The sequence below is a fragment of the Genypterus blacodes genome, unplaced genomic scaffold (genome assembly GCF_046128005.1).
Source record: "Genypterus blacodes isolate CSIRO-AG114 ecotype Tasmania unplaced genomic scaffold, CSIRO-AGI_Gbla_v1 ptg000029l_1, whole genome shotgun sequence".
NCBI classification, from domain to species: domain Eukaryota; kingdom Metazoa; phylum Chordata; class Actinopteri; order Ophidiiformes; family Ophidiidae; genus Genypterus; species Genypterus blacodes.
Genome location: NW_027466842.1, coordinates 6397474 through 6422058, shown reverse-complemented (window position 1 = coordinate 6422058; position 24585 = coordinate 6397474). Strand labels below are relative to the sequence as shown.

At 42.8% G+C, this 24585-nt stretch overlaps 2 protein-coding genes across 2 annotated transcripts; both read right to left on the bottom strand.

Annotated features, from left to right (window-relative positions):
- Nucleotides 1–6663: 6663 nt before the first annotated feature.
- fndc7a (fibronectin type III domain containing 7a) lies at nucleotides 6664–13338 on the bottom strand. Its single transcript, XM_076144774.1, has 12 exons — nucleotides 13329–13338; nucleotides 11487–11744; nucleotides 11126–11386; nucleotides 9973–10230; nucleotides 9553–9804; nucleotides 9192–9443; nucleotides 8522–8779; nucleotides 8081–8338; nucleotides 7695–7949; nucleotides 6938–7198; nucleotides 6814–6843; nucleotides 6664–6695 (listed from the first exon to the last, which is right to left on the bottom strand). Exons 1-12 carry the CDS (start codon nucleotides 13336–13338, stop codon nucleotides 6664–6666), a joined length of 2385 nt encoding a protein of 794 aa, XP_076000889.1.
- Nucleotides 13339–16621: 3283 nt separating this feature from the next.
- On the bottom strand, nucleotides 16622–24321 carry aknad1 (AKNA domain containing 1). The gene is made up of 21 exons (XM_076145051.1): nucleotides 24073–24321; nucleotides 22634–23841; nucleotides 22453–22527; nucleotides 22260–22368; nucleotides 21833–21984; nucleotides 21700–21759; nucleotides 21472–21605; nucleotides 21150–21333; nucleotides 20775–20953; nucleotides 20181–20352; nucleotides 19973–20110; nucleotides 19668–19762; nucleotides 19388–19593; nucleotides 19175–19295; nucleotides 18757–18930; nucleotides 18410–18516; nucleotides 18163–18306; nucleotides 17886–17990; nucleotides 17649–17763; nucleotides 17391–17559; nucleotides 16622–17284 (listed from the first exon to the last, which is right to left on the bottom strand). Exons 1-21 carry the CDS (start codon nucleotides 24275–24277, stop codon nucleotides 17114–17116), a joined length of 4023 nt encoding a protein of 1340 aa, XP_076001166.1. The 5' UTR covers nucleotides 24278–24321; the 3' UTR covers nucleotides 16622–17113.
- Nucleotides 24322–24585: the final 264 nt, after the last annotated feature.

Sequence of the window (24585 nt, the reverse complement as noted above, 5' to 3'; positions counted from 1 at the left end):
GCTGACCGCAGCCTACATTAGTGAACTGACAACTGTTGTCTCTAGTCCTGCACTCAGTCTCAACATTATTATTGTCCTTCCCCTTGGCCACATAGTAGAAGGTGTTGTTGGTGTGCTGCCAGCTGAAGACGATCACGTTGCTGGAGCACACGTGTCTGGTCTGAAGCTGAGTGGGAGCACAGGGCACTAGAGCCGGCAGAGAGGAGACAGAACATGAGGCCGTACAGAACAATAGATGGACACAAAATAAAACAAATCTACAAAATCTTGCTGAGTAAGGGAAAAAAATTGATATTGTAACACGTAATGTACATACATACAGTACAGTGAGAAGTGTACACTGCATTTCAGCATATTCTCTTACAGTAAGAAACAGGTTGATCTATTGCATCTGTGCATTGACCCCCTTTTGTAATCCGCCCCTTTGTTTGTGTTTAGCATACGTGCACGGATGAGGAGGAAAACACTGGCTCCTTTCCCTGGGTGGACTGTGTGTGTGTCTTCCTGGCCCTTCTCACTTCCCAGACTGATACTATATCTAACCTTTGAGACAACCCTCTCATTTCAATGGAAATGTAAAGCGCTTTAGATCAGCTGGTGTTGGGTGGCAGCTCAGGATGGCTAATGAGAGGGTGTGTTTCATAGCTCGGCATGAGAAAACATCACAGGACACAATGAGATACTGCTAAACAGGATCCCACAGGACCGACTCATAGAATGTCTTTGACAAGGACTCACAGTATGTCCAGAAGCATGTGAGTGTGTGTGTGAGACACGAGAGACACATGAGGTAAGATGAGAGGGTGTGTATGTGGGAAATGGATACAATAAGGGGATGTAACAAAGGGAAAGAATAAACATGGAGAAAAGGGAGAATGATTGGCCAATAATGTGTGTTTGTTGTCTCCATATGAGCATGTGGCAGCTCACCTGTTTGAAACGTGGCTGAGACGTTGGCGGTGTTTTCACAGTCGTCAGACAGGGTCGTGACTGTGACGTGGTAATTCTCGCCACAGTTGAGCATGGTGATCTGGCAGCTGGAGGTGCTGGATGTGCAGTTCCCGGATGCGCCGGTGCCGTCCACAGCTGTGGCCCTGTATGAAGTGGCCCCGGATACCAGATCCCACCTCACTGTCACCAAGCCGGTGGAGCAGGTGTACTCCGCAGTGACTGTTGTCACCGGGTTTATGGCTGAAGAGGGAAGACGACGGAGATGTTAACAGTATTTGTTCGGGGTAATCGGACACTGTTCACTGTTTACTATGACAAATCAATGTTTTTCCCTCAAATACTTACTGGAGGTAGAGTGTGTCACATTTTGAGGTTCCCCAGGCACTAAGAAGAAGTTGACTGATGACACTGCCATTGTGTAATCAGAGCAGGGCTCCAGATTATTGATGTCTATTTGTGTGTTTATAGTTGTAAGGGCGACTGGGGACTTGCTGGGGTCGCTGTCAATCACCTTCACCTGATAGAGCAGCACCCCACTTACTGTGTTCCAGGAGACTCGGGCGCCGCTCTCTCCCATTGCGACAAGTGTGACACCAGTTGGCGGCTGCACCACTTCAATGAGAGAATACGGGTGTTAGTTTGGTACAGTTACAAATGTAGGGCTACATCTACTGTCAGATATGCAAGAGAAACATCTTCTGACCTGATGGTGGCGCTACAACAGCAGTGAAATTGTCAATAAATTCCAGACCCACTACAATAAACTAAGTAAGGTTTCTATATATTGTCTTTCTAAAATGTTGCGAAGTCTGAAATACTGCATTTTCTTTTGCTAATTTCTTCTGCAGTATGTTTTGCACCTCAGTAGCCACCAGCATCCAGATCTATAGTACATAAATGAAGCCTTGTGAAAAGAAATGATCAAAAGCTGCATCTCATGTGGACGTACGTGTCTTGATTGCCCTGGTTACACTCTTGGCTCCCATGCCAGCGCTGTTGGTGGAGACCACGTAACAGTTGTAAGTTGTGGAGGGAGTGAGGCCATCCACTTGTGTTTCCCTGCCTGTGAAGGTCTGGTTGAATATTTGTGTACCAGAGTTAAGCAACTCCACAAATAACATGTAGCTGTCCGCTCCTTCCACATTGGACCACTTAAACTTTATAGCTGTACTTGAAATGGCCTCTGAAAGCGTGATCTGAGATGTGGCAGGCACTGTGGGAATGAAAGATAAGAAGATATTCAAGATTATTGAACAAGAGTATTGAAACATTCTCTGGTTTCTTTGCTTTTATATAATATCCTCACCTGTCATGGTGAATTTCACATCAGTGCACACTACAGACAAAAACTGGAAGACCTTTAGCGTGATTTGATAGAGGTGTCCAGGTCTTAATCCCTGGACTAGTCTCTGTGTGTTGGGTGCAGCCTGTTGCACCACAACTGGAGCGATGGTGGTGGTAGAGTTCAGTGCTCTGAGGACCAGATGATAAGCTGTTGCACCAGTGAAGGATTCCCATTGCACGTTCAGCGTTGATGCTGATGGCGATGTCACTGAAGTAATAGTGCAGCCTAAGAAACATATAGGAGGAAATTTACTATACAGTATTTCTATGCAGTAATAAGCAATAAGTATATGAAGTACGTTGGTCTGCATGCACACTTTGTTTTTTTCATCCCTTATGTTAAAGCACCAAAACCAAACAACATCTGAAACTTCTCTTCTCCTCAAGAATACTGTCATCTGGTGGTGGAGAAACTCCCCAACAGCTTCTTAAACTTGTCCCCTTAAGTGTGTGCAGGTGAATCTCTCACCTCACATGCTGGTTCCTCACAGGTAGCTGCTCATTTTGGATGAGTTACTCCTAATTAGTATTGCTTTTTTTTAAGGCTGTTACTACAAGATGCTTTTTACGTTTGATTTACACAGTATACATATAATGTGTTTTATTTGCTGTGGTATGCCCTGTAAATTGTATCTGCAGCTTTCTAATACATCATTGGTGCATTATAATTTGAAAGTTCAGTTCTGCATATTAACAACAGTTGGTGTATATACAGTATCAGCTATAAAATCAGTGGTATATCAGTGGTAAAATCATCTATCAATGAATCTATCCAAATTCTATAAAGTGTGTGTTAAAATTAGGCAATCTCAATCCTCACACTTATAAATGAGAGCACTTTGAAATCAGAGTGCCGTTACTCACCTGTGGTCAAAACGTGCTGTATCTATAAAGAAATGAACACAAAATGCATGGATGAAAAATCCATAAATTAGGAAGATGAAATGTAAAACTCAGTAAGTTGCAAAGAATTGTTCACATAATCCAATGAGATTTGATCACCTGTGTGACAGACAGTAGGATTACAGACAAACAAAATGTCCACGACGTATCCATGTTAAGTGCTTCAGTAAGTTATATCCATAAGTGGGCTCTGGACACAGCGGCTCATCTGGAGACGTTACAGGCTGAGCACTGTAGATCAACGCCATGGGAACCAATCAGGACATCCTAAATGAGGACAGGTGGACTCTCGACGCCTGTGGGCTCACTGTCATCATGAGAAGTACGCAAAGAATGAGCAGGTGTAGGGGGGGGGACCTCACCCTCACCCTCAAGCTGCCCTCAGTGTATATTTCCAGAATTTGTCAGTAATATAATTCATAACAATGGAATCTGGAACAGTTTTCTTGTAGATTTTGCTCTAATAAAGGTTATAACACACAATATTTCTTGTAAGTGTAATTGATTCTTCAATCATTCGGACTTCCTTGTAAAGAAACTGGATGTGGCAGCTGTAAGGCAATATGAGATCTATTGTTTCTCCATAGGGACTAAATCACTTCTCCAAAGTCCCCTTACCACATCCATTAAGTGTTTCTATGCAACTTGCTGTTTGGCTCATGTGCTCTTGTTTTTGCTTGTGTGGATTAAAACGTGTTATCCATTATCACGTTTAAGTAATATAACAAAATTATTGTGTGGTAACAAATCTGAAATAAGTAAGTCAAACAGTTAAGGCATTTTTTTTTTCTATTGAAGAAAACCAATCAAGCTCTTGGCTTTTTGATTTGCATATTCAGACATAGAAATGGTTAATTGAGATTCTATATGACGTAACCCTTTGGATATCTCTTTAGTTATTAGATATTTGTCTGTAATCCTTTTATGTCAGACGTTGATGTCAGATTAAGCTCTTATTGTCGTCTGTCTCAGAGCTGGAGGTGCAGTGTGTGTGTAAAAGCAAATATGACGCTTCAATTAAGAAGCTGCAACATAAAACTTTCTGGCAGACCTCTTACCTGGATTAAGCAGATTGTGTAATCATACATACAAAAATCACTGCAATCATAATAATGCATACTTATATGTAGTATAATGAACTTGAAACACATCACACTGTATATAGTTGTTGAACGCTAAAAGGAGGAAATCAGACACGTTCCATGACCCAGAACATTCTGAAGCAATGCCACAATAGACTCTTCATTTCATTCCTTACAAAAAATGAATGGCTACAGGCTTTTCCTGTTCATAATGTGTAAGGCATATGAATACATGCCTAGTATGTGTTTAGGTAGTTGCATAAGTCAATGTTGTTGAAATGCAGAGACAAAGACAGCGAGGGACAATAGATCCACACCTCAGCCTCCTATCTGACTCCTTACTGGCTGCTGGAGTTTTTCTTTAACGTCTCACAGAGCCACAGTGTGCAAATCACTCTGGACTAGTGTACACACATGTGAGACACATGTTTAGCGTACTCATGCGGGTTCATGATTGAGAAGGACCCCCATGCTTGTTTAATGGTGGAACATCCTCTTGTAGACTCTTGTGAAAGGTGAAAACGACAAATAGAATACAAATGTTTTTTTTGCACTATCTTATTTTTCCCCTCTGAAAATGAAGAATACAAACACGATATATACCAAGGACTCATCTGGCCTCCAAATGAGTGAATAAATAAATCTGTTAAAGTCGAGGAAAGGTCAGAGGTCACAATTCCCCACTTTGTATTTATTAAGGTCTATTATGGTGTGTAAACAAGTTCAAGAGTAAGATTTTGAACAACAGTCAGTTTGATCTTTCAAAGTTAAATATAAAGTCCAGGTTCTACTTTCTGTTCTTTTCATTCTAAACTTCAGCTATCAGGCACTCGTCTTATTGCATCATGGAACTTCTTCCTTCTTGCTCCCTCAGGTTTTTTCTGGGCTTGTCAGAACAAACCTGCTGTTAAAGGCCTGTAAAGCCACATTAAGACATGGTTTGTGATCCTGGCTCTTTAAATGGGTTCAGTCATATCACATTTAACGTCAGTGAAAGTCAGTCACACTAGCATTTATTCCATAATAGGTCAACTGTATGAGTGAGACCTTTTTTGTCCTGCGTTTGAGCTATTTTGGAGGATTAAATGTATCTTGCATATCGGCACAACAAAGACACACACACACACACACACACACACATGCTTAACATGACTGACAGCACACACAATGTAATGCAGAAAAGGGTTTATTGTTGTCATCTGTCAGCTAGGAGAAGCAAATCCAGTGACTCCGATCACTGCGGAGGTAACACTGAATCTATCCCCAGCAATCTGATCAGATGTATCATCCGTATAGGACTCGCTGTGAGTGACCCCAGGCTATCACCATGGATACCTGTTGCCCCACTTTCACCGTGACCCTCTTGTTGTTCACCCATCTCCTCCAGACGTTTCCTGCTGGAGCCCTACGGAGGTTTTCTACTTGGAGTTACTAAAATTCCCCTGTCTTTGATTGATTTTTGCCAGAATGCTTTTGAGTAGGATATTGGTTTTCTTTCACTGGATATCTTTACATGGCGAGGTTATTTTAAATCCAATCTCATTCCATAAACGTTACTGTATTGATTAAATACAAATAACTGCACAGTAACTTCTACACAGAAGACGCAATATACAATGTAACTACTCAGGATATATCAGATACAGAGTCATTATTATTTAGTGTTTTACTTTTTCATATGTATTTTTTTAGCAGTCATATTTGTCATATCTTACTGTGTATATATGGTTTCTGTCGCAAACAGCAGTGACAAAACAAAACATAGGTATCCTAAACAAGAGTGATATTTCATCTGGATATATGGTATCTTCGTATTTGGTGCCGGTGGTGTTGACACAGTCCTCTGTCCATGTTGGGGGTGGAGGGGGTGGTGGTGTGTGGGGGGTCTCGCCTGTTAGAGGAGAGGGAGAGAGAGGGATCTGATTCACAATGTAGACTCACCGATTACTGATATGTCATCAAATCTTTGGGTTCCTCATATCGGTGGGATATGTGTCACATTCTTTATGAAAGCCGATATGTATCTGCAAATCTAAATATCGCTTCGTCACACTGAGTCACAGGGTGTTGATCATCTATCACCTTTCACGTTTACAGCTTCTCAGACACAATAGGGTGCCATGTGTCTGTGTCACGTTCACGTAGCACCTCGACATCTTCATTTACCTGAGTCACGTTTCCAGTCATTCTTTCTTGCACAAGACTGATACCTATCCCACAAGTCCCAAAGGTAAAAGAGATGAAAATCCGCCTCGCCTGTACTCGCCCAAATACTCTGCTGTGTACATTACTACAGGCCTATTGTTACCACTGTACTAATGTACACTGGTAACACTTACACCACAATGCATAGGACAGAACATCATAAACAACTTACTTGCATTTAAGCCACGCTTCGTTTTCCCCGAATAATCACTTTAGAATGAGAGAGAGAGAGAGAGAGGTCAACCATTTCATTTGAATCTATCTACAAGTACAGAATGTGATGTGAGAAATTAAAAAGATACATTAAAAACCACAAGACATCACTTACACATTCCACCAATATTCCCCGTGCATTTCACTGTGGATTTGACAAAAAATTATCATGTTACAGAGTGTCTGTAGTGTATAGACAAACTTCTCCAAATGTGTTTTCAGTTTTAAACGGCACTTACCAGAATATAACCTATGTGGACAGAACTCCACTGTGACCTTATTTGGCGGCATAGGTGACACCACCAACTTGTAGCTTCTCCCACAGACGATGCTTGTCATGTCGCAGTAGTTTTTGCCAGTTGCAGTACAAGTGTAATTGCCTGACGACGAGTACATGTCTACCTTGTAGATTTGGTCAAAGGCACCCAAGTGGTGCCAGGACACCCGCACGGTGCTGTTCCCTATCTCAGAGAGCTTGATGCCGGTTGGACAGCAGGGACCTGTGAGAGGGTGATTGGGTATTGAGTGGGTGCAGGTGTTCATATGATGCTCCAATAAGTATACAGTGAATATACAGTCGCATATACAGCACAAACATTAGTGCAGACTGATATCTGAATGTTTGGACAATGGTTGACATGAATTAAGTTGGCTTAGAGATATATGTAAGAGGCACTACACTTTAAACAATTAAATCCACCAATTGACCACACACTCAATTAATTTATTTTAATAATAAATCGATTGAGTAAAAAAATAAATTATAGGTAACAGCTTTTATGATGTGAGGATTTGCAGGGTTTCCATGTTTGAAACTGTTTGAAAATGTGTGGATGTCTCTTTATACTCTGTAAACTGTAAATTGGCATTGATTAAACTAATGATTTATATCAATAACGAAAATAATTGATAGTCACTGCGCTACCTCACACGGGGAAATATCCACCCTCCATATGTATGTGTATTAAATGTATATATGTATATATTTGTCCTCACTGGTTGAGTATCCATCATAATTGCACGTTGACAAGTGTCCCGTGCTGCTGATGGCTTCCAAGCTGACACTGTAGTTGGTGCCACAGGTGATGCATCCCATGATGCAGTTGTCGTCCATAGTGTGACACTTGGCTTGTCCTCGTGGGGACGTCAGGTTGGCGATGAAGGAGCGAGCGCCGTGGGCAGGCGACCAAGACACTAAGCTCATAGCCTCGTTGACCTGCAACACCTTCACTGACGTGGGACAGCAGGGAGCTCAGGGAGGAAAACACAAAGCATAGGAGTCAACATTAGAGCTTTTATTCTTGGATTAGATTTGATATTGAATCATAAACAGAGTTAATGTGTGCATTAACACAATGATCACCACTACTACAATATGATACCTGTTTCGAGCGGCATACTGAAGCTGGGTAAACTTTCCTTTACAACATTGTTGGCGACTACTGTGACCTCATAGGTTGAACCACAGGGCAGCTGTGTGAAGTCACAGGAGGTGAGTTGGGTTTCACAATTGTGTACATCATTGCGTCCAACAGCCTTGGCGGTGTAATTTGTGACTGGAGTGTTGGGGTTAGTGAAGACGACTGTGACTGTGGAGTTGTTGATCTGATTTAGCATCAGGATCTTTGGTGTGCATGGAGCTGTGGACAAGAAATGGAGACAGCACGCCAGAGACAGATGCAGATGAAGAATGAGAAATATCAATGCAGTGCGATGTCTTGTCTTACCTGTCTACCTTCATATTTAACCGATTTGCCTGTGTGTGTGTGGATATGGGTGTGTATTTGTGATGACAGATGCTACTCTCATCCATCTTCAAATACCTGTTTCAGATGTGTGTGCGGCGCAGGAGCGGTTGCACCCTCGTAAGTCGCTGCAAGGTGTGACCACCACTGAATAAACTGTGTTACACTTCAAATCTGACAGGGCACACTCAGATGCTGTGTCGTTACAGTGGATGATATCGGCATTTTCTGCCGCAGTTGTCTCATACACGTCCACCCCTCTGACTGCCGGCCATGAGATGTGCAATGTCTCTGTAGAAACCAGGTCTATGGAAACCTTCTCTGGACAACACGGAACTGGGAAGAGATGCAAATATGGATGAGAATAATAATAATTTCATTCCAAATCAGTATAACAGCTTTTCCACTTTTACACCTTGCTTTAATATGCATTTTTGATCATCCAGGTAACATATCTAGATGCTCATGTTAATGCAAAATGTAAATGTGGCCTTAGTTTGTTCAGTTTTTTGTTTAACATTATCTTACATTAACATTATATATATATAAAATTATTATTGTTTGGCAAGATTTACATCTCTAATCAAACTTAATTGTATGGAAAGCAATAGCTGCATGCAACGTCACAACAAAAAAGTTGTCTTCTTTGCATAATGGTTGGCTGTATTGTAATCTACTATATAGGGTGCTGAATATTTTAGTTGTATATCACTGTTGCTATGTTGGTGTATCTGTGTGATGGACATACTGGTGGTGTAGTTGCGGATGGGGGCCTGGGAGCTGGCACCGGCCTGGTTATAGGGGAAGACTGTGGTGAGGTAGGTGTTGCCGCACAAGCACTGGAACTGACAGCTGGTCTCAGTGGTGTTACACCACTCCTCAGTCCCTTCATCCCTCTTAATAAAAGCCACATAGTATTCCACCATTTCCACTTCCTCCCATTTTAGCGTGCAGTTGCCTGGCGTGGGCTCCACCACCCAATTTTCTCGGGGACATGGGTCTAACAGAGCCAGAGAGACAGAGGTTAAGATTGAAACAATGTTTATACAATGAAGGATTCATGATGAAGCGCATGCATGCATGCTTTTGAGAAGGTTCGATATACTCACATGTAATGTATTGTGCTGGTTCAGAGGTATCACTTGGTCCAGCACTATTAAAAGCTCGAACAGACACTGTTTGGTTCTGGCCACATTCCACAGGGGTGATGAAGCAATAAGTAGTATGTGATGTACAATTTAGATTATTAGTTGTCCAGGCTACGTAACCTTCTGCTCCGTATGAGAAAATCCAGTACACAATAATCCCAAGAGAGCGACCTGGAGCTATCTGGACCGTGAGCACGTCAGGCCTTGGTGGACCTGCAGATTGGACAACAAACAGAAAGAGTTAGATGATGGAGGATGGGACATGGTCATTATTATATTCCTTGTTGTCTTTCTTCTATACTGATTAGATTCATACTTTTTTCTCTCTGGGGGGGGGAATTTCCGATGGATCTTTTTAATTCCTGCCATTTCCATGCTTACGTGTTATCTGTAACCCAGTGTAGTCGTCTCCGGGGCGACCCTCAGCATCCCAGGGTGTGATCTTGATGCTGTAAGTCGTCCCTGCTTCAAGGGATTCAATGGTTATTGTGGTTGCGCTGGTGTTTAATTTTTGACGTAAACTGGAACCGTGCTTGATGATGTCCAGGGTGTAGAGGACAGCGTTCTCCACCGGGGTCCAAGTTGCATTGATAGTTGAATTGGTGGGAGAGGATGTGGTCATATTGGCGGCCACCACCACTGCACACAGGGAGACATAGAGAGTAATCAGCTGGTCAGTTAGAGGTAAGGGGCGGTATGGTGGGTTAAGTGGATGATTTAAAGAGTTTGCATAATAAAATAAAGAGAGACTGATGCATTATTTTAATTCCCCTCTGCCAAAACTTTTTTCAGAGGTGTGAAATGGAATCAATTACGCTGTGATTATGTTACACTTAACTTTTCCTTTGGGAAGGGAGACAACCTAGTTCTCATGGTTTCCCTTTCATATTCTTAGAGCTGTAAAGTATGAAAGGGTGGATACAGTTTCCACCCTCCCGCAGTTGCTGCATGGAGTGGAGACGCTGTGACAATGGGCGGTGAAATGACATGCTGCTATGACCGGTGGAGTGAGATAACAAGCTACTGTGCCTGAGGAACACTAAGAAAGGCTGCATTTCACTGTCCATACACTGATAGGAATACTACAGTAATATTAAAGTTCACCTGTATTTTTGCCCCGTTTTTTATACTTATAAGTCTCGAACAATTGTGAGCTTTGCTGTGTTTCTGTTATGTGTTTATAAATATATATATATATATATATATATATAGAGAGAGAGAGAGAGACAGAGAGAGAGAGAGAGAGAGAGAGAGAGAGAGAGAGAGAGAGAGAGAGAGAGAGAGAGAGAGAGAGAGAGAGAGTTATAAGCATAAATAACAAAAACACAGGCAAGCTTTTTTCAGCTGTGTGGGGTTTACAGAAAGTGCTTAGAATCTGCCTGGACAAGTGAAAATGGAGTGTCATCATGAAGTGTGCTGATCCGTAGTGTTGCATTTATATAAACTGTGATCAATAAGATTTGGAGATTTGGAGATTTCTGACAGTCTTTAGGCCTGTGCCCACAGCTGGGTAATGACATGTGATCCCCCATACCTGTTTTGGCCTGAATGGGGTATGAGGGTTGGCTCCGCCCCCCTGAGTTAACGGACATGACGCTCAGGCTGAAGTCTGTGTAGGAATGGAGCTCCTGGATGGTGCCGGGGGAGCCGCTCACCGGCATCTCCAAGAAGAAATCATTGTTCAGCGTCTCTGCCCTGAGGATGTAACCTGTTGCCCCAGAAACCTCAGTGAACTCCACGGTGATGCTGTGGCTCTGCTTGGAATAGGCCTTCTCGATGCTGGGCACATCAGGAGCTGAAGGGCAGGAGACAAAAGAGACCTCAGTGGGATAGAAACCAAAATGAAAAATGATTTACCTTGTTTAATGTAAAGTTTCATCCTGCTTCATCCTGACCTGTCTTCCCTTCAGTCGCCTCATTGCTGATGACATGGAGAGCATTATCCATGGCCTCTAATTGCATGGTGTACACAGTGTTTGGTGAGAGGGAGTTGACTGAGGCCATCACTGTGCTGCCGCTGAATTGGGCAAAGACAGACGGTTCTGGAGAGTTCTTAGGGGTTGCGGTGATCTTGTAGGAGCTGGCACCGGCGTGTCTGCCCCACTGCACTGTCATACTCTTAGACGTCACCGTGAACACTGACAGAGGGCTGTCTGAAGGAGGCAGAAGGGAAAGCCAAAATCATAAAGTCTAAATAGTTTTAGCTTTGTTTGTACAAAAGGCAGAAAACTGATGAAATATGTATATTTGTTCCTATTTACTCTAATCTTCTGATCATAAGGAAGCATATTTACCCTGTGAAGCAGCACATAGCTGAAAAGAGAAAATTAGGTAATGAAAAATCACAGGAAAAACTGTGTATTCATGACAAGGACATCATTCCAAGGGTAAAAGCTATGGGCATTTCATAATATATCCTGAGGCAAATTATCCCCTGTATCATATTCTGGGAGCACGAGGGGCAGCAGGCTGCACATTACCTTCACTCAACACAGATTTCAGAGCTGCTCGGTGCAGGTATTTCTTTCAGGTCTGAATGAATTTGTCTATTGAGTTAGGTTGGGCATGCCACACACACTTGTTGAAAGCAGCAACACTCAAAAGAGCCCGTGTTCATATTATATAAAAGTCTGTACACTTTTGTAATGATTCAGCATATAGATAGAAAATGATTGCTTACCTCTGTTAAAATCAATAAAAGCAAAACTTTGAGCATCTTGATATGTGTTGCTCCCGTCCCGTCAGTGTTTTCCTGCTCTGAGCTGCTGCCTGGAGGCGAGATGTGTGATGCTTTTCCCAAAAATGACTTCGGGGAAGCAGCTCCAGCTTAAATTGGACTTTTTTGTTTTTTTCCTCAGACGAACCGACAGGTCCCCTATTGTTTCAGTGAATACCAAAGAGCCCAGAGGCTCCTCCCTTTGGGGTGTTTGGAGGAGGGAGCTCACCTGTGTTACATGAGGATTAGGATGTAATATAGGAGAAAGTTGCATTATGAATGATAAACATTTTATATTTGCAATCAAACTGTACAAATCACGGATTTATGTCCTTTAGTCTTGAATTTAGTTTTTCACAAAAGACAGTATGATCACATCTTTGTTTAAAACTTAAACCGACACACCCATTCCATGAAAAGATTATTTGATACAAGTGTCGACCCACTTCTCTGCTGCTTTGTGATAGAAAGGTTTTATCTGTCGTTTTGCCCAAATGATATTTGATTTATCCAGGTTAAAACATCAATGATACCCTTTGTATGATACACAAAAGCTTTTCTTTTTTCTTTCAATTCTGTCCTCATTTCTCACGAAAACAGAACTTGTTGGTTGGTAGTGAATAAAGAGATATAGCACATGCAAATCAATAGTCTATGTGGCATATGTGGAGTGTGATATATCACGCAAAAGCTAAGTCTTACATTAAATGTTGAAAATTGTTGTGATTATGTAAATATTTTTACATTACAGAGAAGGATTGAAGATTGACAATGATTGGAAAACAGGTGGAGACGAAAAATATTAAATGCAACATCTAACATCTGGTATATATATATATATATATATTTACCAGATGTTATACATATATATTTACAGCACAGTTATTTTGCAAATGCTAAAACGACTAATCTTCATTAATCTTTTGATGTCTGTGAAGGTTCTCAGTCAATCTTCACTTTCCTTAAAATAACACAGTAGCATCAGTAACAATGACTTAGTATAGATGACAAGAGTTCTTACGTAACCACATATAGAGATGAATATGTTTTGAAGCTGTGATACCTTATATACTATAGGGAGCTGTCCCTTTTATGTGCATTGCTCATTCATCGGCACTAATTAAGTTAAGTTAAAGGCACTGACTCATGTGTGTGCATCAATGGAGGGTTGGACAAACAGCTTCCTATTCCCTGGTGTCCGAGTATCAGATACATTTTATAAAGATGAGCAGGGAGTGTCACTTAGCACAATGAAACTCTAACTAAACGTATCTCTTTGTTTTGGGTCTTCATGTGAATGAAGCACAAAAGAAGGAGAAGGATCATATTTAACAACAAACTTCAGATGTTCCTTGTCTTTCAAAACAAAACCGTTCAAAGCACAAATATTTACACGATACAAGAGTCAAGTTTCTCAAATCTCAACTCAAATTCTTTTGTCTACAGAAAAACATTGCCAATGGTCCATTGGTGGCATTTCAAGACCCTGAAACATAAAGATTTATCTTTAATATTTACACCTTCAAAAATGCAAATTTCTTCTAAATGGAATTGCATATTTCTAAACATTAATATGGTTCTATATTTCTTGTGCAAGTTTTTTAATTAGTGTGAAAATACATATTAATGAAGATCAGCTGTTGTATGTTTGTTTTTCTTGGTTTTTTTTTAGCAATAATACCTTACAGGTTTGGTTGTTTGTCTCAGACAGAGTGGATCAGCCTAGTTTCATCCTGGGCTGAAGTACAGAACATTCTACTGTTGGATTTTGCTAATTGATTTTTTTTCAATGTCATGTATTGTTTTCAGAACTAGTGGGTCTGGTTTGTGGGTTAAATTTTCTTCCAGTTGCAGTGAAATATTGAGATCCTGCAGCAGGGCCCATTTCTCTATCCAACATTTAACTTCAAATAGAGCAGTGGTCTCCAACCTTTACAACACTTAAATTCAGCAACATAAGCTTGTTTTTTTTCTGAATACATTTTCAGTGTGTCAAGCTCACACTAATAAATTCCCATCATATTCTTCTCATAGAAAACAAAACAATGTTATTATTTTCTTTATATTATTAGTTACTTACTTTACTATTTTACCAATACTAAACCTTTCATATTTCACATTTTATGTCTGTCCACACATCACTGTCACAATTTCTCTTCACATTCCCTGCAATTCAGGGAATTCCCTGTAGTTCCCATATCATCTGTACACAGTCTGTTCTGATGTTAGTGAGATGACAGTGAGTGTGGTACTATTTTCATGAGGAATTAAAATAGTTCTGGAAAGTTCTTGCAGTGAAGAATGTTTTCTGTCGTACAGTTTTGGAATGTTTTCTGTTTGGAAGAACATACACTGGATTGAGAGCCTGGGTGGAGCTTCTATTTTCTTCCAACTGAACTGTTGGATGCACAGTTCTCATGTATCTGAAGGTTTTTTTTTGTGCTCGACTTGATTCTGAATTCTGCCTTTATGATGTCACATTTGTTAAAATGCATCCAAATGCTGCTTTTTTCCAGCTGTCACTCATCTCTGCTTCTCTCTGTACCTGTAGTAGACCGTCAGAATGCCCCGCCCCTCCCTGCTTGATGTTATGATCATTGTCTGTCTTCACGTGAATTGGTGGAACGGCAGTTCAAACATTCAGTCTTTCCTGTGTTCATGGCACGGAGAAGACCATCCTATCACGTCTCTCGGACCGGAGCCAGCTCCCATCGTTCACCTAAAAGAGCCGGCTTTTGAGCCGGCCTGTTCGCAAACGACACATGACGCTTAAACAGCTTTACCAAGTGATGTTGTGTTGTCAATGTATGTATCCCTTGAACCTTTCACTAGCCACTCAGAACCGGGCAAACAGGTCGCTGGCGAGCGACCAGTAGCCCGCGAGCGACTTGTATCCCAGTAAGGGAATCAAATCATCTCATAAAATCATCCTATTTATTCATGGTCAGTTTGAGGAGCATCAGTATTCTGCTGGCAACAGAGCAGCTAAAATGGAGCAGGCGGGTTAGAGAGAGATAACAGAGAGTCTTTAGGTTAATTAGGTTGTTAAATGTGGGTTAGGGTTCACCCTAAAGTGAAAGAAACAACAACGCAAACCTAAACGAACAAGAACCAAGAGAGAACAGGAAATGGCACATGACCAGGAGGGAGGAGTGACAAACCTTTGTAATCCGCTGTTGTCTTTTTTTCTGAGGATAGAAAGCAATAGATTGGAATAAGATGTGTTGTTTACAAATTCAACCGCACGAGTCAGGAAGATGACCTAATGATTATAATTTCATCCCTGAGGGAAGATTGAGGCCTCTGCTTTATACCTGTGCAGTGTCAAAGGGATTATAACTACCTTGGACACTACCAAAAGCTTCCTAGGTGCACAGAACAGTTGACTGATGATAATCAATGTTTATATTGAGAATTTAACATTGTGATTCTGATTATTGCCAGTAATAAGCTTTTTCTACAATCTTACGTCAACATCTTTTGAACTAGGACAGCTTTTAAATGACAATGGACACTCGACATTAAGCCCATCAGTGCTTACATTCCATATTGAGCAGCAGCTTTGTGGTTGGTCACAGGTGTGCTGGATTCTGTGTATGTGTGTTTGAATGGATGTGGGAGAGAAATGAAATCGTGCATATTCAGTGCAAAAGTCTGTTGATGCCTCAAGGAGAATGAACACAGAGAATCTCATCTGTTCCTTAAACAATAAGGAACAGAAGGGAGTTCAGGAATGTTGTTGGGACACATCTCCACTCCTGGTACCACCGCAGAACAACAGGGAAACTCGATAGCCAACGACAACAAGCGAACACAGGGGAACACCATTAGGCTGCGAGGAGAGAAGCACAGATACAAAGCCACCCAACAGAAACTGAGTAAGAAGAGAATGTGGTGTTAGTATCCACAAGGCAGCAGGGACGAGCATCAGAAGCATCAAATGAGCAAACAGCTATAGGGGCAAAAGCTGATATGTATTACAACCAAACACAAACAGGGAATTTCCTGAAATGTAGGAGTGACAATCTGACCTTATTTAATTTGATTGAACTTTATCCCCTTTGCCCTGTGGTTGCTTGAGCAGTGTTGAGTCTCCAGCGGTTGCGTGGCAGAAGGCTCAAGTACACCAAAAATAAAAAGCAATTCACTGCCATGAGCATGAATGACCTCATCAGCAGCAGTGCAACTAAATGTCGTGGTTCATCCCAATGGTGCCACCTGTTGGTAAACATATTAATAAGAATAATGAAGAATCTATGGAACAATCAATGATTTTGATATATTTAATTACATCTCAGTCATTCTTCCCACTCTTTGTAAGACAGATAAGATGCATTTAGTGTGTGTAAGTATGTTTGTGTGTGTCCAGATTGTACTTGCAAAATGGTTTTATAATTATTCTCTTAATTGAGAATGAGATTCTGATTGTTGAAAATAGCCCAAATCGTCCCATTTGCATGCAATAGTAGTACAATTGTCATCACATATACCCTGTGTTATTTAGGAGAAGCTGGCTTATTTTAAACTATTGTGCTTTAAAAAATTACAGAAGTTTTTTATCTAAAATCTTGGAATATTCAGGTAGAATTGGCATCAAAGTTCTCAAAGTGTTTATAGTGTGATTCCAGGCTATTCTTACTATTATAAATATACAGCAGAGTACAAAACAACAACACACCTCAGATTATTAATTTAAATAATCCAATGTGACAGAATGTATTCTTTTATCATACATACAAAGGTGTCAGGTTTCACAGGGACTTGATGGCTGCCGCTCACAGGATGGGCTGAGCTGTACTCTGGGGGTCATAAATCATGGTGCTTCCTGCCCCCTAGTGGCTGTAAATTGTGTGGCTTCCTGTGGAGTTGGGCCTTAGCGAGGTCAGCAGACAGACGCTTGGCCATGTGGTCGGTGGTCCTCTTCATGCTGCGAGCCATCTCGATAGCTTGGTCCAGAGTTCTGCTCATTTCTTCCTCCTGGGGAACAGAGACAGACGCTCCATTCGACAAAGAATCAAGCGATACCTGATACTACAATAAACTAAATCAATCATCTTTTGACCTGACAGTTGCATGTGGGTACCTTGCTTCCTCTGCATCTGCTGGTCCTGCTGCCAGTCTTGGAGGGCAATGAGAAGGGAGACGGAGTCCTCTGGAAGTACACGTTGCTGGGCAGGAGTGCAGAGTCTGACTGGCTGGAACGTTTCCACTGATGTGACAAGGTGTCCAGTGTCAACTCCCTTAATTTATAGCTGGTTTAGCAAAGAGTCAATGGTGAGAAAGAATGATTCCACTACACTAGAAATCCATCTGTTGATAAATCTGACCGAAGTCTGGTTACCTTGCCGGTAGGCTGCTGGAGGATCCATAGTTGACCTGAAGGAGCGGCTTCTGGGGGGGTGGAGAGGAGAGGAGAGACCACCTCTCCTTGGAGTAAAAAGTCTCTCTGGCCGCTGCTGCCATGGAAACAGAAACAGCAGTGCAGTTTGAACACAGATACATAATGTGGCACATATATATTTTGTAGTGGCAGTAATTTCTTCACTCACAACCAAAGCAAATTGTTGAGGACGCTTACTCTGTAGCCTCTGCTTGGCATTGCTGTAAGGAAGGCCGTCTTTACCCTCCTTTAGACTGGAGGTCCTTAGCACAGAAGTTTTAACTGAGCAGTTTTTTTCAGACCCTAAAAGGTTGAAATATTAGACACATTCTGTCTAGTTGGACCCATGTAACTGGCTATACGTTGGGTACATCCCAAAGATTTCTCCTCCCTCTCCTACCAGGAAAGTTGAGGTAGAAGAAGAAAAGAGAGATGTTGGAGGAGGAGACATGTTGAGAGTCCCTTAAGGTCTAACCTCTGTTGGAATTCAGTGCCCGTTTGAGGTTGTGTTGCACCTCAGGTCCTGTGCACCCACTGCCACAGCCTCGCCTGCTCCCTACAGGGGAATGGGAGAACTGTAGCATGATCTCAGAGCAGGCTGTGTCATCGCTGTCTAGACCTGGAGACCAAATAAACAAAGTCATAACAGATGGCTGAAGCATCTGTACTCACAGAGAGACGTACCATGCAGAGACGGGGAGTGTATTGTGATATTGGTGTACCTTTGCTCTTGCTGGGGTCCAGATCTGAGGAAATCCAGTCCTCTATCTTTCCCAAACTGGCGCTGGGATTGCTCCCATTCTGTCTGCTGCTCGACTGCTTCAATAAACTGACAACAATAAGGGTTTGAGCACTTGAAATGAAATGAAACTATGAAATTTAAATTTAAAACTTTCCACTCTCCAATCTTGGCCACTGAATTTTTTAAAGAGATGGTTAAAGATCATCAACACAACAGACCTGCTGCTGTCCAGTGCTAAATGAAAATAAGACACACCATTAAACCCCAACAAGGCTAATGTTTCATCTGTCTACCCTCTGATGCAGGTGGCCAGGATCAAGTCTCTACCTGTTTGAGGCTGATCTGTGGTGGGTCCTGGATCTAGTTTTCGGCCTGCGCTCCTGTCTGTACTTGGAGGTAAGGTAGTCCATCTTCTGTTCTAAGTGAGGCAGCTGGACTAAGCCTTCCTCCAGGTCCTTCTTCAGCCTGGAAACTTCTGACTGTAAGGCCAATAGGGCCTCACTGAACACACACACACACACACACACACACACCCACACACAAACAACGAAAACATAAAGAATTGGAAGTACAATGACCTTAAACCACATGCAGATGAATGTATTACATAAACTGTGTAAGTAGGAAAGAGATTTATATAATTAAATATATCTGTAGGAACAGAGGAAGAGTGGCATGTGTACATTTAGACAACCTACAACCTACAGACATAGATAGATAGAGTGGACATACATAGAACACTGACCTATTACAAGAGCAGGAGGACAGGTGGCGCTCCCTTTGCTCTATGTCCATGCTGTTGCTGAGGAGGTGTTCAGACAGGTGGTGGTGGTGCTGGAGATGGGTGTGCAGGCTGGGGTCCGATCCTGCTGATTGAGCGACAGCCAAGCATGATTTTAATCTGCGTTCATCTTAAATAGCTGAGGACGCCGAGGAAGGAAATCAAGAGCTCTCTCACCCGAAAGCATGACTGAAGGCTCTTTGGTGATGCTCTCCACCCACAGCTCCACTGCACTAGCTGCTCCACAGGCCTGCGTTTGTTCAGATGGGTGGGTGCTGGCCCTCCACTGGACGGTCAGGGCGGCTGAATGGATGGTTGTCTGCTGGTTAGAGCAGGAGCCCTCACTGTCTGAGCTGCTCAGACCATCAGTGCGGGACTGCAGGCTGAAGATGAGAGAATCAAACGTCATCAATGCGCTCCAACATCGGTTGTAGGTGTTTGTTACGCAGCATTGTACCTGTCTGTGTGCAGATTTGCCTGAAATGGTCCGCCAACCAGTTGATTTAAGTAAGAACTCCCAAATCCACTGTCTGTTTCTGGGCTCACAATCCTCTGCTCCCCGGGAAAAAACAAAGGTCAGTAACAATGTACCAATGTTTCCATCGCACAACTGCACACGACTGTAACTTCAACAGCATATTGGATAACCTGTTGCATAACTAAGCTCAAATTACAGACAATTGCAGGGGGTCCAATAAGTATTCCACCTGAATTTTGGAGACCTCCGTTTTGATACCACCACAAATTCTAGTTGTGTCTTACCTGTGATAAAGACAATGTGTTCAGAGGAGGCTCAGAGAGGCCCTGGGTGTCTGGATCTTTGGGTGCATCAGCGGAACAGGAGACCTCCACAGCCAGACTCACGCAATCAGCCAGATCGCAGCTATTGAATACACATTTCTTCAGGCATTAGTGTCAGTGTAGGTGATGAAAAGAGTTGCAGCAGCGTTGCCCGCAAAGATCACAGCACTGACCTTTCGGCTGTCCACGGCCTCTGTCTTGAGGGTGAGCTGGTTCTACCTGGGAAGGCTAAATCCTTACTGGGATCTAACCCCTCTGACAATGCAGAGCTCTTCTCCTCTTCATTGTAATCCCCATCTTCAGCTGTCAGGTTAAGTCCATCCAGAGACCCTTGTGAGCTCCTGCAACAGGTCAGACACACACACAAACAGTCCGTCACACCCCAACCTCACTGCGCGGTGGAAACTAACACCAACACCAACTATACCTGAAACATTATCTCCCCTGAGGAAGGCGGAGAGCGTGGCTATTATTTGAGCACAAACACATACTAAAGCACCGCTCAAAAGCATCAATCACTAGAGCAACAGTGACAGGAACACATGCAGAATGGAAGAATATTTTTGTCATTTTATATTATTTATACAGAATCATCAGCCCAGATCTTTAGTCTGTTTAGATTAAACCCTGGTAAACTACTTTGAATCTTCAAAGTCTGATAACCGTACATTATTTACAAGTTATTGACGAAGGAATTAGTTTCCATTTCCAGAGCCTAATAGGTAATCGCTGTAAGATAAAAAGACGTTTGTGGCAAACATACTGTGAATGCCCGTCGCTCTGTCCCGCATTGCTCCTTTGAGACTCAGTGGTTGTGAGCTCGCTGCTTTGTCTCAATCCGCCTTCAGCGCGGACCTCGCTGACCTCTTCTTCCTCCTGCTTTTCTTTCTCTTTCTGTCTCTCCATCTCATAACCCGCCGTGGAAAAGACGGCACTTTGCCCCTGAAACATGAGACCCATTCAGATCAGTGTCAGGCGGTCATAATGACACATTTAACACCGAGTAGCATCTTCCTCTCTGTTGTGAATATGTACAGTGATACAGCATAAATAAGATTCAGGATATACAACAGGATAAAGTGAGTGATCATGATGGAATGGTTTAGGATAAGGGGTGAGGCGGGGGGGAGTGGGGCACCTCATGCAGGCATTGTGGAGGTGAGGCGGTGAACAGGCAGTGCGGGCTGACCTTCACAGATGGCACCTCTGCTGGAGTAGAGGACGGGTGAGGCGGGGACATCTGCTCACACACGTTCCTGTCTACGATCTCTTTCACATCCTCCAGGTGCATCCCTATCCTGAATATGTCTCCCTCCACCAGCCTACACGTGTCCACAAACACACACACACACACGCACACACACACACACACACACACACACACAAACACACTAAGGTATGGTACATGCTTGTGCAGTGGAAACAAACAGGTGCAGTGGCAGGTTAACATGCACTTTGACCTGTTTGGGTCGAAGGTGCCTGTGTTCCTGGACAGACCCATGTAGTTCTGCATCTCCAGCACTCTGTGCTCTTCTTTCTTACTGATGTATTTCCTCTCCAGCTGGTCCTGCGCCTCCATCATACTTCTCAACATCTGATCCAGGACACATTTTACAGACACACATGCACACTGGATCAAGATGTTGTGCAATAACTAATGAATCTTATATGACGCAAACGCTGCTCACCATTTGCTGCTCGGCTGTGCTAACTGACTTGTTGCTTGCGCTGAGTTTGAATTCTGCCACCTGAATAGAAGAAATACATGGTTTCAGATGCACTGTATCTTATCACTTTCATTGTCTCATTTTCAAACTTTACCTTCTGCATGAACTGGCTGACGATCTCCCTCAAGTCAGTAGTCATCATTTCACCATCACTGGGTCTCTCTTGGTCAGGCTGATTAGAGGAGGCCACATCCAGCTCTTCATTGTTGCTCCGGGGAGTTGTTTCTGTCTTTTCCCCCAATGTATCTAATAATGATACAAACCAATGTGATGTAGGCCTACAAGAAGAACAATGAGTGGTGGCTTGGATGGTTCAGTGTGAGTGGCACACTGAACAATGCAATGTAAAACTTTCTGGAGCCACTTTATTAAATTGCTCCACTAGCAAAGGTGTGTATGGTGGTTTACTAGAATTGTGTAATCTGATCCCATTTGTCTCTATGGAAACCAGTTGCACTTCACCGAGCAATTTGTTGTTAGTGAAATTGACCTGTCATAATATCAGATGTCAGACACAGTACCTGATAGAGGAAGATGAGGAGCCAGCGAGCCAAGATGGCTTCCCTCCCCCAAGATAACCTGATGATCTCCACTTTCTAAATAAAACATCACTTCTGAGGGCTCCTGGGGCTGAGAGAAGAGATTCCAAATTCGTAATCTAATTATATAAAATGTGGTTTTCGACTTGGTCAGACTAAGAAAAATGATACTTACCTTGGTTCCAAGTCTCATTTGATCAATAAGATTCTCTGCCTCAGCATATCTGGTTAGCAATTTATCATATTCAGCCTAAGAAGTGAGACAAATGTTAGTTATGTCAGGATAATCTAAACTAAAGTCATTGGTATTGTTACAGCACCGGTACGCTGTGAAGAGTAAATCTAATGTTTCCTACCTGCAGGTGATCTACAAGTGCTGGAGCGTCGGGTTTGTCCTGGTCTTTGAAGACATAAGGTGTCTCCGCCGGTTGGACTGAATCTTCTAACACTCGGCTGATCACGCCTAAAATCCCTGGTGAAGACTGGACTCTGTGCATGGTGCTCGCACACTGAGCCACTGGCCTGGCTGGACCGGGTGGAGTTTTGGGGATTTTTACTTTAGAAGCAACCTTGGAGAAGTCAGGCTGAGGGTAGTGGACTCGGCCTTGGCCGTACTTCATCTCGCTGAAGGACCTGGTGCGCACAAGTGGGATCCTCTGGACCTGATCATCCTGTCCAGACTGTTCCTCCACATCTGCTTTGTTGTCTTCCCTGCTGCCCTGTTTTGAGTCCAAGCTTCTAGAGTTGGACGTCAGACTGTCAGGATCGGTAGAATTAACAACACCAACTTCCACCTCTGAAGCTTTGGGAGCAATTTGACTGTTTTCACGTGTTCTTTCGTCATATTCTTGGCAAAAACTCTGATTAATCTCATTGTAACAACTGGAGCTCCTTGTGCGGCTTCTGTCATTTGTAGCAATTTCTACACTGTTGTGAGTTGGAGCCCAGCTACGGACAGTTTCGTCCACGCTCTCCAGCAGGGAGACCTCTGGCAACGTCTCAGCCTCGATCAGCCTACCAGAGCAGAGTAGCTCATCCTGGGAAAAGTGTCGCAGCAATAAGTGGTTCAGGTCTGGTCTGTGATTGTCATCAGCAGGACCTGTGAACAGTCGGGCTGCCTCACATGGATTTGAGACATTTAAAAAGCTCTCTTGTTTAGTGTTTTGCTCCTCTTGCAACCTAGCTACAGGTTCCCTAGCATTGCTCTCAACAGAAACAGCATGTTCACTGATATTAGTCTCTCTTTGTATAAATTCAAGCAGCACAGGACCTTCCGGATTTGCATGTTTAGTTTCTATTCCATCAGAGTTCATGTCGCTGTCAGAACGAGCTGTGTGGTTGAAGTAGGGGCTGCCTAGGTCACTATCATACGGCAGGTCATCCTGATCTTCATCACTGGTGTTCTGCCCTGGATCCTCATTCCCCTGGGGCAAGGATGCCTCATTCTGCAAAGTGTCAGGCCTTTGTCCATTTAAACGTAACGCACTGCTCTTGGTCTTGCTGTCCACCTCCCTCTCACTGCTGCACTCTGAGGAGTTCTCATCCACGTCTGACAGCTCTGCACCTGCAAATACACAACAATAGACTTACAAGAATGTCTAACTCCTTAGTCACACAGATCCCTTTATTTATCAGTCTTTGCTTTACTGAGCTATCTTGGCTTTTTTTGAGGATGACAGTTCCACAAACTCTTTGCAGCCCAGTCGGTAAACAATCATCCCAATACCTCGTGAGCTTTTGTTCCTCATATAAAACAAAATACCAACTAGACTAATAAGAATTGTGTTAGACTTACCAGTGAAATGAATACTGGCCTCAGAGGGAGCAGACTCTGCCTGGGACAAATGCACAGCAAAAGAACTTTCCAGATCACTCAAATGCAAACTCTCATCTTCACTTAAGTCGATGAAGATGCTCTGCTGGAAGCACTTCTCCCACAGCACAGCGGGCCCGTCCTGTTCCTCCACATCTTCATCTGATTCCTCTGGGTCTCCCTCCATGGACAAGTTTTGTCATGTATGATAGAGGTCTAAGCTCTATCCACCCTCTCTCGCCCTGTGGTAAGACAACAGGTTGAGGACTGAAGATGGAGCACCTGTTCATCACTTAGCAACACAGACATGCATTCTGACAACAGGGAATCCAAATGTGTTAAGCAGTACGTACATTGTGGTAGCAAACGGCAGCATTTTAGTGTAAAAAATTGCACATGACAGGTTGTGTGCATTTGGCAGTGTGTGAGTACGTGTGTGTCTATTGTGGAAGTTCTGTGGCATCACTAAAAAGTGACATACACAATACAACAGTT

Bases quoted from the DNA above. Each gene is read 5' to 3' on its own strand.
- aknad1 (XM_076145051.1), bottom strand. From the start codon at position 24,277: ATGGAGGGAGACCCAGAGGAATCAGATGAAGATGTGGAGGAACAGGAC. The intron at 22,369-22,452 runs GTAAGTATCATT...CTCTTCTCTCAG, and splicing joins AAATGAGACTTGGAACCAAG to CCCCAGGAGCCCTCAGAAGT. The intron at 20,353-20,774 runs GTATGTTTGCCA...GACCTGTTGCAG, and splicing joins CAGAGCGACGGGCATTCACA to GAGCTCACAAGGGTCTCTGG.
- fndc7a (XM_076144774.1), bottom strand. The intron at 9,444-9,552 runs GTGAGTATATCG...TGGCTCTGTTAG, and splicing joins ACCAGCACAATACATTACAT to ACCCATGTCCCCGAGAAAAT. The intron at 7,199-7,694 runs GTGAGGACAAAT...ACCCTCTCACAG, and splicing joins TTATGATGGATACTCAACCA to GTCCCTGCTGTCCAACCGGC.